The sequence below is a fragment of the Hydra viridissima genome, unplaced genomic scaffold (genome assembly GCF_058129835.1).
Source record: "Hydra viridissima isolate aposymbiotic clone 2 unplaced genomic scaffold, HvirCarnegie_v1 scaffold_6, whole genome shotgun sequence".
Classification (NCBI taxonomy): domain Eukaryota; kingdom Metazoa; phylum Cnidaria; class Hydrozoa; order Anthoathecata; family Hydridae; genus Hydra; species Hydra viridissima.
The window spans coordinates 7,812,239-7,828,325 of record NW_028324305.1 but is presented as its reverse complement, the minus strand read 5'-3'; the positions used below and the strand labels follow the sequence as shown (position 1 = coordinate 7,828,325).

The 16,087-nt window shown below is 26.6% G+C and overlaps 1 protein-coding gene and 1 pseudogene across 4 annotated transcripts in view; one reads left to right on the top strand and one right to left on the bottom strand.

Moving 5' to 3' along the window:
* Positions 1-16,087, top strand: part of LOC145190308 (transformation/transcription domain-associated protein-like) — a 101,074-nt gene that overhangs the window by 52,870 nt on the left and 32,117 nt on the right. For all 4 annotated transcript variants that reach the window (XR_016453306.1, XM_090090249.1, XM_090090248.1 and 1 more), the window contains exons 10-16: positions 4,039-4,197; positions 4,636-4,713; positions 4,898-4,986; positions 5,117-5,213; positions 10,611-10,749; positions 12,300-12,526; positions 13,465-13,521. Coding sequence is in view for 3 of the 4 variants with exons in the window: in XM_090090249.1 (XP_089946375.1) it covers positions 4,039-4,197; positions 4,636-4,713; positions 4,898-4,986; positions 5,117-5,213; positions 10,611-10,749; positions 12,300-12,526; positions 13,465-13,521 (846 nt within the window). In the remaining variant the exon portion in view is untranslated. The remainder of the gene's footprint in view (positions 1-4,038; positions 4,198-4,635; positions 4,714-4,897; positions 4,987-5,116; positions 5,214-10,610; positions 10,750-12,299; positions 12,527-13,464; positions 13,522-16,087) is intronic.
* On the bottom strand, positions 7,157-9,858 carry LOC149886849 (uncharacterized; annotated as a pseudogene).

Sequence of the window (16,087 nt, the reverse complement as noted above, 5' to 3'; positions counted from 1 at the left end):
TAAAAGTCTTTAGTAACTAAGTTGGATTAATTTATCATTATTTAAAAGCTCTTTTTCAATTTTACATGTATATTGTCTTATATAATAGCTTAGTTAATAATTAGATTAGATTTTTTTAAAAAATATAAAACTAATTCGAAATAAAATATCATTTTAAAATTTTAGTTACATTTAAAATGTAAGTAGATTACACTTTCTTTAACCAAAGTATCATTCGAAGGAAAAAATAAGGCTAGTGAGCGGAATGAAGTGGCCATATTAAGTGATCAACCAAATAGAGTAATATGTAATTATTGCAAAGAGAGCATCATTAAAAAGAGAGTTTAGAGCCATTTGGATAAGTGTAGAAGAATGAAAAAAGAAAATGCTTATGATTTGGTAGAAGTATTTAGCAATATATCAGTTTTAGAATCAAGACCATCTGCATCTCCAGCATCAAATAAGTCAGAAGATGAAGAGCAAGATCATTTAAGCTTCATTAGTGATTCTTCTTATTCTTCAATTTTTCATTCAATTCCAACAAAGTTGCAATGATAAACATCCATTTCTAAATTTGTTACTACAACAACAAGTAATCACAAGGATGAACTGGATTTGCAAGTTGCAAGGTTTTTCTTTTTAGTAGTAGAAAATCTTGAATTTACCAAACTGATTAAAAAACTTAGACCTGGATACAAGCCACCAAATAGAAAACAGATATCTTCAGAACTCTTAGTAAAGCTAAATGAAGAAGTAATCAACTCAATAAAAAAAGATCTTGCTGATGATTTTGCTGTTACACTAATTTAAGATGGTTGGAGAACAGTCAGTAATGATCCTATAATTGCTCATAGTATCCATAATGGAAGTAAACTCTTTTAAAGAGGTTTAAGAAAGCAATCATTTCATGTCATTTTCTGACCAATTTAACATATCCAAAGTATAAAGGTAACTTACTATAAAATTGTAAAAAAATTAAAATATTCTATGTGGTCAAATTTAAACATTTGAGTTTACTACTCTTACACTTGTATAACAATATGTTTAATATTTACTTAGGAAGAACATTGAATAGAAGTCAAGAAAAAAGCTGAGGAATGGTTGATTACAGTCTATCCTGAATTTATGCATGGCTTCTATACATTTAAACTAAAAGATGCTAATTGTTTTCTTACATATTAATTCAATGAAATTGTATTTATTTGGAGTAAACTTAGAAATTGTTTAGGAAGAGAAAAAGCTGAACACAAATGAACATAATTTGTGCACAAATTTAAAGACATTTAAGATGCTGATGACTTTTTGATGTTGATGAACTTGTTGATGAATTGTTTGATGATCAAGTTTGAGTATTACTGCTCTAAGTAAAAAAAATTTTACAGATAAGTCAATAGAACAGAAATATCAAAAAAGTGTTTAATGATGTAGAGCATTTGTAAAAAAAGTTTGCAAAAAAAAAAAAAAAAAAGGACAAAATTGACAACATAATATTGCAACTGTTATAAAAAACTGCAAAGATTCTTTTCTGTAATCAATCTAATTCTCTGAGATGTAAAAGAAAACTGTATGTTTGAAAAATCAGCAAGGATTCCCTTGATGGAGTTAAAATTTATTTAAGTGTAGAGAATAAAAAAGGGGGAGAAAGCTCAGATTGTGACAGGATCAACAGGTTTTAAAGAGATCACAAGAAAACAAAAGGCAATAGAGCAAAGTACTAAGAAAGAACATGATTTGAGGTCATAAAAAAGGAAATGGTTAATTAGTAATGGTAAAATTGTTCCCAGAATCAGCTCTTTTTTTTTCTGGACAAAAATAACCTGCATAGAGTTAAAGGTAAGGTTTTTTCATAGAATATATTTGAATCTGGAGGTGTTTTTTGCATTCTCTTTGATAAAAGAAGTGACAAAACCTATGTATTCACATTTAATGAGGAAACTAAAAGTTTTATCTTTAAGTTAAAAAAGAAGGTCATTACACTTTGACTAATGAATATGGTAACTATCTTCATTATTTAACCGAAGAAGAAATATTTTTAAAATAAAAGAGTAAGCCTGCTGAACATACTGCAAATAAAATACTTCACTGGTCTTTTTTGCTAAGTGTTAAAGATACCTTAAAGTTGGTTTTGATGGCAAAGCTACAAATACAACTCATAATGGAGGAGTTACACATTGTTTAGTGATTAATTTAGAAAGAAAGTTAGGATGGCTAATATCTTCACTTTGCACAAAATGAACCTTTTGATATTTAATAGATAAGATTGATGGTAAGACAACCTCACAGACAGGGTTTTTCTGGACCCCTTGGGAAGTTGCTGAAATAAAAGGAAATTACAATTTCAGGCCAATCTATGTAAGGTCTTGGTTTTAATTGAACTTCATGAAGAAGAATTAATAAAAGATTTATCCTCAGACCTGAAATATGCCAGAAATAAAACCAGTTTTAAGAAATCTTTCTAAAAATTTAGGAAACCAAAAACCAGGCACTTTAGTCCATTCAAGGTGGCTCAACATAGATTCTTCCTTACTTTTGTTGTGTGCAAGCATTAAAGAGAAATAAAATTAAAAAACAATGTTTAAGTTTCTTGTGTCATTTCTCTATGTGGTTCAAAGTTCAAAAAAAAAAAAAAAAAAAAAGTTTAAAAAAGTTAAAATATTTAATGTAATAAAAAGAATTTTAAAAATAATTAGTGTTTATAGCTAACTTAAGCTAGAGTGATAAGGTCTCTTGTTAGTAACAAGAAAGACCTCTATTAATTTTAGCATTCATTTTTAGTACCAATAGAATAAATTATGAAAATAAAGAAGAGAGTTAAATTTTATAACCTTAATATCAATGCACTTTTCAACTTTTTAAATGAAAGTTGAAAAGTACAGCATGCCCTAATGTATCTTTTGCTCTTTTGCGCAAAAATTTTTCTTTTATAATATTTAGATAGCATTTTAATTCAGTTATTTTCAGTTGTTACAATATTTTACAATTTTTAACGTAAATAGTTTATTAGTTTTTTATAACTTCTTTGTTAAATATTTAAATTTTTTCATAGAATAACTTTTAGATATTTTAATAAGAATGAAACAAAGGGGGAAAAAGGATATGTTCAAAATATTTTTATTACTTTTTTGTACACTTGTGATCTGGAAGCACTCTGAATGTAAGTTTCATCATCCAAAAGTTTATAAAAAATTTTAACATACATCTAATTACAAAGAAATATACTGAAATAATACTTTTAAATAAAAAAAATCTTGACACATCATTTTTAAACATGTAATTTTTTTTTGCATTTGATTTATTAAATGGGTTCAGGTTCCTGTTTAAATTTGATGATATAAAAATCTTTTGCTGTAACAAAAAAAAGCCAAAACAATTTTCCTTTCTAAATTATGTGCACGTTCTACATACAAATACTAAAACTGATATGGTTTAACTTTATTCATGTGAATCATGGCCAGTGTCTTTCAAGATCTTTGTTAATGAATTTCATAAAAGTTGTTTGCATTTAACTAGTGACATAAAATAAAAGTTTTTGTTTAAAAATAAAAGTTGTGTGGATATCTTTCCTATGACAGTTGATGAGCCATTTTTTACAATTAAACAGTAAAAGAATATTTGTTTCAAGTATTACAATATTAATTTTCATTTTTATTATTAAATAGTAATTTCATAAAAAAAGAGAAAGAGAAAAGGTAATAATCACAATTACATCTAAGTTAATAAAAAATAAGATTTTAATGGTAAAAGTTAGGATAATACCTAGGTAAAATGTTGATATAAGCTTGCCTTTTTTTGTCTTTCAGAAAACGGAAGTATCTAAAAAGTTTAACAGAAACCCATAAAGTAAAAACAATAAAGTAAAACTAATCCAATAGCTTACAAAATACCATGTGGAGCTAATTTAAATACAATTTTTGCTGTTTTTTGTTGTGCCTTTTTTGGTGTAATCTAATTTTATACTGCATTACTTTTTTAGAAATAAAAATATTAGAAATAAAATCTTATTCCTTTAGAGTCCTATTTTTTGAAAGCACTATATATATATACGTTTTTTTTGTTTAGAAAACACATTTTGATATTGTTGCTGTTACTGCAACAGGTCATTTACCGCTAGACAGTGGCACGAGTTCCCAGAATGCTATGAAATTAGTAACAGCACCTGCTAAATTACCTTCATCACCTATTGGTCAAACAAGCGATAATTCTGGACGAACAGGACAAGTACTACCTTTTATAACTGAGATTTTTCCTTTCTTTCTTTTAAGATTTTTTATGAAATAAGTATAGTTTATGTTATTTAAGTAAAGAAAATCAAAAAAAAATGTAATTAAGGAAAATGTCTGCTTGATGAAATTTTTTGGAGCTTATAGATTAGTACTGTGTACATACTATATAGTGAATTTAATACTATATAGTTTGTTTCAAGCTGCAACATTTTCAATGCTAATTTTGCTAATGGTATTAATGTCCATATACTAAATACAGACAGATTATTGTTCATTAAAAAAGAAAAAATGAAATACAACAATAGTTTCAGTAAACATTTGTAATAAATAAAACTTGCAATCAATATTTTACAAGTTTTATAGTAAAAAGCTCATAACATACTTTTAAGTATAACATATAAACTTCTCTTTATTTTATTGTAAAAATTTATAGATAGTATTGATACCCAAAGCAACAGAGTCTTTGAAAGTTTTGGCAGAGCTCCCAATTATTGTTGTACTCATGTATCAGGTTTGTTCTAAATAAAATTATACCTTTTTAGTAAAAAGTTTTTCAGTTTTTTATTCTCTAAGAATGAAACCAAAATCATTAAATTGTTTCTTTCGATTTTTTTTTTTTTTAATTAAAAATCCATATGAGAAGGTTTAGTTTTTCCTTTTTTTTCTATTTAGCTATATAATTTCTTTCTATTTAGCTCTATAAACAGAGTGTTCAAGCAAAAATAGAAGAATTTATACCGGTAGTTATGAAAACAATAACTTTGCAACCTTCATTAGTTGCAAGGTAGTTTAAACCAGTTTTTAGTTTTGAATAAAAAATAGTTCTAAATTTTAATGATTTTTAACTAAAATTTGTAGTTTCCATTTAAAGAACTTTATCTTTTTTGTATTTTAAAAAATCACTTTTTCTTTAGGAGCTCTCCTACATTCAACAAAGAGGTTTATGTTGACTTTACAGCTGCACAAATAAAAACTCTATCCTTTTTAGCTTACAATGTGAAGATATTTCAAGTAAATAATCACTGAATAATAAGTTTATCTCCATTTTTTTTTGAATAATAAATCTCCTAACATGCAAGTTAGGAGATTAATGGAATTAATACAAGTCTAAACTAAAACAGATTTTTTTTTTTATTATTATGAGCAGTCTTTTTATATACAAAAGAGCAGTGGTTCCTAATTTCATCTGTAGTCACAACTCTGTTATAAAAATTTTAAAATACATAAAAGGTTCAGCATTTAATAACTAATAATTCTATCACTGAAAAGTACCTAAAATACTCTGTATAAACTTGAATTAAGTTCTACAACATAGCACTACAGTGGCTGCCTAACATTCTTAAAGACTCTTTCAGCTGATGAAATCAAACTTTTAGCAAGCAAAAAAGATATATAATTGAATGCATGTGAATTCATGAAAGCAATTAAAACCTTGAATCTCAATTTAATTTTACTATGCAACACAGTGGGGTCTATAAATGTTATTTTTAAGGCAAAAATTACAAGGAGGTCTAACTTCCTTTTGGAACTATTACCTCTTCTCAGAGAGGAATTGTTTGGGTTGAAACTACACAGCAGCCTCTTATGACATCTTAATTAGTAAGCTTCCTTTAAAACATTTGGTGAAATGTTCTCAATAGTTCTTCACATCCTTGCTTCTGCTCTCTTGTACTTCTTCAGACAAGTCTAATAGAAATAAGTTTGCTAACAATTTAATGTGATTAAGTAATCATTTTATGTACCCCAGAAGGGATAGGATAACATTAATGCTGAAGAATATTTAGCTGAAATGTTACTCTGCATTATTGCACCAGCTTATCAATTAGATGTTTGTCTGATAATGCACAGAAAATGATCTTTTTATCAAACTACTATCCACTTTGAGAATAAATGCTAAAATTTCTACTTCTGATATACTGCAGCAGGACCCATCATTATCAGTCTTGATTAACCTTTTAAGAATTTTATACAAAGATAAAAATTGTGGCATGGACCCATGAAAAAAAGCTCTTTTTGACAAACTTTTATATCTTTTAGATTTATATATTTTAATGCCACCTTAGCATCTTTTGGTCACTTTTGTTCAAATTCAGAATATTAGTATGGAGTTGTTTCTTATCAACTACTCCTAAGATTTAGAAGTTATGCAGAAATCCTCTTCTTAGACCTTCTGCAACTCATTAAGTAAATGTTTAAAAATTATATTGTAAAAAATTGCAATATAATTTTAAAACATTTACTTAATTTATCCACACTTAAATAGTAAACTTATAGATAACTAATTATTTATGCAAAAGTTTCATCAATTCTTGTTGGCTACCATCGGTTAGAGCTCATTCTATTAACATCACATAATACTTCACTAATCAAATGTAGTAAGTTTAGGTTGAAAATTTGATTACTTCAAAAATTTTAGTTTCATGATATTAAGGAATGGTAAACTGACTGATCTATGAAGAGAACAAATTGTTTGGCGTACATCCTAACAAAAAAATCAACTTTTTAGGGTATTTGGGCAAATTTTCCCCCTCCAAAATTTTTTAAAAATATTTTTGGGGAATATTTTAAAATTATTATATATTTCTTCAAAAAATATTTTAGTTTTTACTTATTAAAATATAAAAAAAGTCCTAAATTGCAAATCTAAATGATTTTTAAATAGATTTATAGAGTATTAAAATAACAAATGTGTATAATATAATACGATTATAATATCTAAGACATAATAAAATATAACTAGAATATATTAAAATAAGAAAGTCCATGAAAAATTGAGAATCAATCTCAAACAAAATTAGGCTTAAGGATAAACTTATAGATAAAGCAACATGATTTGTAAATGATATTATTAAGTATTAAAATAACAAATATTATACAGAATATAATACAAAAAGTATCATTTACAAGATATACAATTTTATATAAAAGATAAGTAATCGTATTATAATGGGAAATCCAATAAACTTATGGATTTTACAAATTTTTCACAGACTATTTCACAGACTTTCCAATGATTGATTTATATGAAATCATCTAAACTCTATTGCTTGAGTATTCAATCACTGCTCTTCTCAGTAGTTCTCCATGGTTTGATCTGGATTCAGATGTTGTGAATCTACTCAGAGTTTTCAGCATGTTGTGATGAACAGATTCGGAACATTGCTCAGCAAATATGCCTAATGGCATTCTAATATTGTTTAAGAAATTAATGAGGTGGTGTTCAATAATATGACCTTTCCACCCCATTGAGAGATTGTGGTTAAAGTTAATTTTAACATAAAGTTCAGTTTCCTAAATCAAAAGTAAAAAAATAAATAGCTAGTATGCCTATGACTTAATATTTATAAATAAGAATTGTTTCCATGTTTATTTCTACATCATATTCAATAATTACTTTCCTAAAATTTCTTTTTTCAAACTTTTCTTAAAAATTATTTTCAAATTTTAATTTACCTTTAACTTCTTAACATACCTTGCAATGGCATCTGCGTAACCCTCATGCAGTTTCATACCAAAGCACTTATCGACAACTAAAATGTCATGGTTAATGTTGAAATTTAACCATATAATTTAAAGTTTTGTTTTAAATTGAAAAAATAGTTCATACACAAATATGTGTGAGATGTGTGTATAAATTACCTATAGAAAATGATTTTAACAGTTCAACAACTGGATTATAAGAAGGATAATGGTCAAAAATATGTTGTTCCAAAAACAGGCAGAAGCTTCCGAATTTTGTTAGCATATCTACCATCCAACCCACCTCCATTATATCCATGTCAAATTATCCCATGGTTACTTAGCCATACAGCAATTTCAGGTTCTTTACATAAAACATTAGAAATCTCTGTAACAATCTTCGTCAGCAAATGAAGTTCTGGTGGAGGAACTACATCAAGTACATATGTATCTCCAGCTACATTAAGCAGACATAGATGAATAACATTTTTGTAGATTTGCATAGAACATTTCTTAGACTCATTTTCAGCAAAGCTTGTATACAGCAACTTTAACTCATTGAAAGTTCTCAGTTCTCCCAGATTTGACTTTTCACCATTACAATATAAACAAGAGTATTTTCCTCCATGTCCTGATAAGCCTAAAATTATATTTAGCAGTTTAAGATCTGCTGCTAAGTAGAACTTAAGTCTGTTGAGCATTATTTTCTCGATAATTATCTGAAGGTTCGCATGATTTTCAGTAACATTTTTGACAAATGCCAATACCAGAACTTTCTTAACACCAGTATTTTTGTTTTCTCGACAGTCAATATCTGTTTCTATATTAAAAACATAACAAATTTTAAGGATCCTTGACCACCATCTATTCCAACACGAATAATAACTTTATCTACTTCAAGTCCCCTAACAGTGCAAATATGTTCAAATATGTTGGAATCTTTCACATACACAAAATCTTTAATTACAGTATGTAGGATTTTTTTATTAACAACTTTTTTCTTAGCTGTAAACTCCACTTTTTCTACTGCGTAATAATCATCAAGACTAGATGACCATATCTTCTTTGAAGTGTTAGCTTCCACTCCCAATCTACCCAAATCTTTTCTACAATCCATTGCAATTGAATTTATTGTAGAATCTGATAGATCGTGCTTTCTTTTTATAGTATAGAAAGTTAACTTGATATTGTTTTCATTGTCCTCTTCTTTCCTATCTGTAAACTTAACTTAGTCCCACCTGTCGACAATTTTATAGTTTCCCCCAATTGAATGTTTTGAACTTGTTGGATTTCTTTTAGAGATTTGGAGAGGACTTGTTCTACTGTTTTTAAACCTAAAATTTAACATTTAAAACTTGTCATAAGATTTAATAAGAACTTTTATACAGACTATAATTTATTTATTCTAATACCTTTTGAGATCAACAACATTCTTAGGTTCTCCACAGTATCTTTCTTACTATAGGAATGTCGAATTCCAACTCCAATTCTTTGATAACAGTTAAAGCAAATTTTTTTAATAACTTCATTTGATATCTCAGGTTCATTTAAATAAACACTTAAAACATCCGAAGAAATGATTTTTTATACTTTATAAGTTATTATGAATGGTAACTCAATCAATTTTCAAATTGAATAAGTAAATTACAACTTATATTTTATGAAAGTTGATTTTCAAACGTTTGTTACTATGTTTGCATTAAAAGTTATACATTACCTTAAGGTTTTACCTCTTTGGATTTATCTCTGGACATAACACATAGTGGACAATCACAGGTTGACTCTGCATCACCTATAAATATAAATATATATATATATATATATATATATATATATATATATATATATATATATATATATATTTCAGAGAAATATGGAATACATATTTACCTTTAAATCTTGGAAGTAATCTAATTCTCTCAGACGTGAGCAACCAATTTTCTAAAGTTACAATAGATAATGACTCTCCTTTTTTGGCAGAGTATAAGTAAACCTTGCAGCTTGAACATAAGCCTGTTGGGCTAGAAAGTAGATCTGGATTGTAGTTACTATTTGCATACATTTGAACTAGATTTAGGAACTGAGTTCCAGGTTCCAACATAGAACATTTAAAATTTTTTTTGCCACAACAAGCACAAATAATCTTGCGAGATGATAAACGATCTCTATGTTTATAAGGCATGTCACTTATATTAATTATGCTAGTGATATGTAAGTGAATATGTATATATCTATCTATCTATCTATCTATCTATCTATCTATCTATATATATATATATATATATATATATATATATATATATATATATATATATATATATATATATATATATATATATATATATAAAATACTAATACAAAATATTTTGAAGTTAGAAATAAAAATATTATAAATTATCAAACTTCTTATAATATCTAAACTTAATCAAAAACATTTTCATAAGGACCAAAATATTTTTTCTACAAATTCTATTAATTTTCTTACAGTTTAAAAAAGTTGAAAAAAAAATTATAAAAAAATTGTATGTCACAATTTTCCTTTGGGAGGGGGGAAATTTGCCCCAATTCCCTAAAAGTTGGTTTTCTAGTCAGGATGTACGCCAAATAATTCGTTCTCTTCATAGATCAGTCAGTTTACCATTCTTTAAAATCAGGAAACTAAAATTTTTGAAGTAATCAAATTTTCAACCTAAATCTACTACATTTGACTAGTGACTTCAATACTTCCTGGTTTATTGTGACATAGGAAGTATTATATTTCACTGTGTAAAAATGTATTTAAATGTAGAATTAATCTCAAAAGGTTTTTCTTCTGTCAATTGAGAACTTTTTAACAACACATTTTTAAAGGTTTATAATTGATAATTTATTTTATTCCTATAAAACTATTAGTTAAAATTGATTTCGAATTTAATCAAATTTTTTTAATGAATTTCTACTTTGTTATAGGATTTAGTTGGCCAGTATTCAACCAATATGGTTGCAGGAATGCTTGCACTGTTTCGTTACTGTCCTCAGGAAGTTGCTCATTTGAGAAAAGAGCTTCTCATAGCTGTACGACACATTCTTGCCACTGAACTACGGTCTAGTAAGTTTTCCAAATCATGTTATTTTTGTGCAAAAAGAAAATAGTTACAAAATAATTCCTAAAAGTAAATGTTAAATTATATTCTAACATGATATTTTAACAGTAAGAATCATTTTGTTCAATTCCAGTGAAAATCATTTGTGTGAAAATTTCTTTAATTTAAATAACAAGTGAAACTATTGATAGAACCATGCTCTATACTATAAATATATTCTTATAAATATCACCTGTAATCACCTATAATATATATTCAAAATATATCTATACTATTCACCTACAAATACATTAACTAATTAAAATTTCATTCAATAGGAGACTTAATTTAAAAAAATCATTTTGATGATATCATCCACTAATTATTGTGGGTCTTATGAAAGGGTAGTAGATACTTTTATAAATAATCTTTTATGTACATTTTAGTAGCCACAAATCTAATAGCAATTAAATGCTTGCTTTTACTCCCACACTTTCAAACTAAGTATTTTTCTAGGAATTTTTCTTGTAATAAACATTTGTTGGGAGTAGCTTTATAGCATTTTCCTATATAAAATTGTGATCTGGAAGCACTCTGAATGTAAGTTTCATCATCCATAACAGTCTTCTTCTACATTTTGATCAAAGAACATTGATTTGCGTCTTATTGGAAAGAATTGCACTTTAAAAGTTTTTATTTTTTTTTTTAATTTTAATTGGAATGCTGCAAAATTCCGTTACTAAATCACTCTCAGACTTGTTGCCATTGCTTTGCAAGACCTTTTATTACTCTACTCCAGTTTTAGATCTATCATGCAATTTTTTTGTAAGATTTTAAATCGTTTTGAATTTGTTTCTTTTAAAAATATATACCTAAAAATTCATTTGTTTTATTAAAATTCCTATGACAACAGAAACTTGAGTGTTTATCTTATTAGTATTATTTAAGTTCCAATCATCTTTTCATTTCCTTCGCTTTTATTAATCACTTTAAGTTTTCCAGAAAATGTATCAACATTTTGATTGCTTACTGTTTTATAAGTTGAAGACTGAGAACTAATCAGATAAAATCAGGAATCGAATTATGTTTTTATGCAACAATTTTATGTTTTATAGTTATTGTACATTCTATTTATAATTAGTTTGATTCACCAATACATAAATCCATAGAATTATTTTGACTCTTACTTCCTTTTTAAATTCCTGTTCTTTCTTTTGCTGTTCATAGGTTTTTTAAAGTTAATAATTTTGTCAACATTTTTATTTTAGTTTTGTCAACTTTTTGTTTCAAAACTAAAACCAGGTCAACAATCAAGCAGTAACAATAAAAAAAACTCTAGAAAATCATTTTCTTTAATGATTGAGTCACATGTATCATTAAACTTACCATTAAAAATCATTTTCTGTAATGATTGAATCACATGTATCATTTTAAACTTAGCTTATTTAAAAGAGTTTTTTTTTAATTGTATTTTTAAATTACTTTTTTTTTAAATTGCATTAAGTTATTGGGAGCTTGTACAAAGCATTTGAGTATCTTGAATTCTCTTTCAACATAATTTTTTTTGTTTATTTAGAATTTGTTCCTCATATTGAGCAACTTTTTGATGAGGATGTTCTTATTGGGAGTGGGTGGACAGTGAATGAAGCTTTGCGTCCACTTGCATATAGCACATTAGCTGATTTTGTTCACCATGTTCGCCAAGTTCTCACCCTTCCTAATCTCTCTCTCGCAGTACAGTTATTTTCAAAGAATGTCTATGATGAATCTTTGCCACTCAGTATACAAAGAATGTCATGCAAGGCAAGAATTTTATTTCTAAATTTCTTTTGAGACTTGAACTTTGGTTTCTTTCACAATAAATGAAAGATAGCCTCTTCCTAATTCCATCAAATCTTATTGAAAATTTGTGTTTAGGATTTATCTGCTATGAAAAGGAAATTCTGAAGGTTTTAGATATAATTTTTGTTCTCAAGATTTGTTGATATTAGAAATTGTACAATAAAATTTTAAAAAAGTAAAACAAACATATCCTAACTGCTATCAGAAAAAACTAGCAAGATATAAAAAAAAACGTGTTAGCTGTTAATAGAAATGAAATAATTGAAAATAATAAAGTTTACAGTTCAATTGTTCAGTTGGTTATTAACAATCCCAAAATGAGTGACAAAAACATTTACAACTTTTTATCTTTAAACAAAATTATGTGATTAATTTATGTTATCTACAATAAAAATGACTCTTAACAATGATCAAAATTAGCCTAATTTATCTCTAAAAGTGTTTTTCAGATAGTCAATGGTATAGCAATATTCAAGCAATTAGCTTAAAGTTATTCATACAAGCAATTCATCATATGTGCTATCCATAATTTAGTTTCTTGCAAAGTTTAATTTTTTAAAACATACGCAACCAAAATTTAATATTCAGGTGTATTGTCACAACTAATTACAACTTAATCACTTTTAAGTTACTCTCATCTTTTTGATATTGTAGAGGTAAAAATGAATTTTATTACCTTAGTTGATTTAAGATGTTCACAAATCAATAATAATATGTATATTAAACATCAAGATTTTATTACAAATTAAGCAAATTTTTAAATTTGCTTAATTTTTAATTCTAGATTTCTGCATATTTATGCCAATAAAATATATCAGAATATATTTTTCTCTTCATTATAATAAATATATAGCTCAAACTGAATAAAATAAAAATAAATTATTTTAATTTTATTTTAGTTACTTTTAAATCTTGTGGAATGTATTCGACAGAGGAGTGAAGAATCATCAGTCAACGTGAGCTTTATTATATTATTCTTTACAGTGATTTTAAAATGTTATACCACATGGCCTACTTTAAATAAAGTTGTTTGGCAGAAAGTAAACTTTTAAATGTTCCATTTGTTTTGTTCAAGGCTGTTTTTATTGCGAATTGCACACAGGAGGTTAGTAAACAGGGGTTAGTAAAATTTAAGTTGATAAAAAAAGCCACTTTTTTTAAAAAAAAATATCAAATTTTTTGTTTCTGTTTCTGAAAAGTTTGTGAAAAATAAAATCTGCATTTCTATGAACTAACAATTTTTCTCAAAAAAAGATTAAACACATTTACTTTCTGACCCCCAAAAACTATTGAAAATAGTAAAAAAAAAGCAAGAGCAAGGAACTTTAATCATGTGAAAATTTGATAACCCTGAAACCCTAGATATTTTGAAATATTTCTATGTACTTTGTAAGTATTTGAGAAAAATCATTAAGTGAGAAATTTCTCTTTTTGCAATTTACTTCTATGGGTGTTAGACAACTTATATTCACATAAAAATTGACATAATACATTTACTTTAATTTGTGTAAAAGAATTTGTGTAAAAAAAAAAGAATTAGTTATAGAATTTTGGAGAAGATAAATATAAACAAAAAAGTCCTCTTAAAGAAAATTTAAATTTGCATCTGAAGAGAAGAAATAAACTGGGGAATAGATCTGGAAAATCAATCTTACCTGGAAATTGCAATAAAAATTTCATTTCATTTTTTTCTTAATTAATTTTCCCTTCTTAACTATGATGGTTTCTTTACTTCGGGTATTAACATATTAAGTTTAGTTAAGTTTAGTAAAATTTTAAGAAAATCAATAAAACAAAACATTCAAAACTAGAATTATAAAAACTTCATAAAAGAGTTCATTGTTTTTATAAATATAAGATAGTTATGTAATTATTCCTTATTATCTTTAGGATAATTTTTAAGGAAACAGAGAACATCTAAAGTTTAACCTTCACAACAGCTTGATTTTTTTAATTGCAAAAAATACATTTATGCTGTAGAAAAGGTGCATTTAGACTCTACACTGGTAGGTTTATTAGTCATTAAAAGATTATGTACTCCTCGAAAAAAGTCACCTTGTGTTCTTCAATTTTCAAACAGTTGCATTATATTTTTGCCAAAAGCATCTCATCAAATTGTCATCCTTCGCAAATTTACTTTTTTTACAGCATTGTTAAGCTTGTCTTAAATACTTAAAGGTTCATTGAAAAGAGATTCATATGGAGACTCAGGAGTATCATTTGAAAAAGAAAGTTCAATTTCAATTAAAAACAATATTCCACCACAAAAATTGCACTTCAACTTGTAAAACAGATTAGTTTAATTTACTATAAATCAGCAAGAGTTTGCAAGCAACTACCATACCATAGCATTGACATCACAACATCAACTCAACCTGCAATATACAAGGCATTTATTAGAGAATCACAGAAAATGCAGCAGAATTTTTAAGAAACTCTTAAAAATGAAAATTGGGCTTTGCACTTTGATGGTAAGAAAATTAACAAGTAAGAGATGCAAGTTGTTGTATTAAAAAATCAGAACTGCTAAGGTCACTTAACTGCACTAACTCTCAGTGATAAGAAAGCATTAACACTATTTAATGGAATAACTGACGTATTAGATCAATATCAATTATGGGAAAGCATTAAAATTATAATCAGTGATACCAGAAGTGTCAATACTGGAGTAAATAATGGAGTTGTTGTAATGATCCAGCAAAAATTTAAATAAGAATGGTAAACAAATTTAAAAATTAAACAAAGAGAATGATATTCCTATACCTCAGTAAATAGGATGTCAACATCACATGTTGGATTTAGTGATAAGGCATTCAATGGACCAAATTTTTAGTGGAAAGACAACATCTCCTAATATATCACATGATTTTGTGCAAAAAGTCAGTGACAAATATGCAAATTTAATAACAACAAATGATGTAAAAGTAAAAGGTACAAACATAAAATGGCGTGATGATGTGCAGTTTTTTTACCAATTGGGAAATGCATACTGATATTATCAAAAACATATTTTATTTTTCTTAATTACTTTTAAAACTAATATAAGTAATGCAAGGTGGAACTCTAGAGTAATATATGTCTTACTTGCTTTTGTGCTACTCCCAAATAAGTGTGAACTAACAGATGTCAAAAAAAAAAAAGTTAAAAGACACAAGTTAAATTAATTTTTCTCATATAAATTAATATGAAGATGTTTAGTTTTACATAATTTACAATCAGCTAATGTGTATAATTAAGAAAATATTTTCTAAAATTGAGGTTAAACATTTCCTGGAAAGAAAATTTTTGAGAAAGTGTTAAAAATTTCATTGTAAAAAATCCAAAAAATAAAAAAAAAAAAATCAAAAATAGTAAATCCCTCTTTAAAGGAAGGATATGCTTGTTCAACTTTGTATAAGGTCTTAGATAAGTTGTACACTGATCGAACAATCAAAGACAAGAAAAAAACTGGGTGACCATCTTCATGGACAAAAACTCCAAAATACAGTGATAATAAAACTTTGAGAGTCAAAAGTTGGTCAA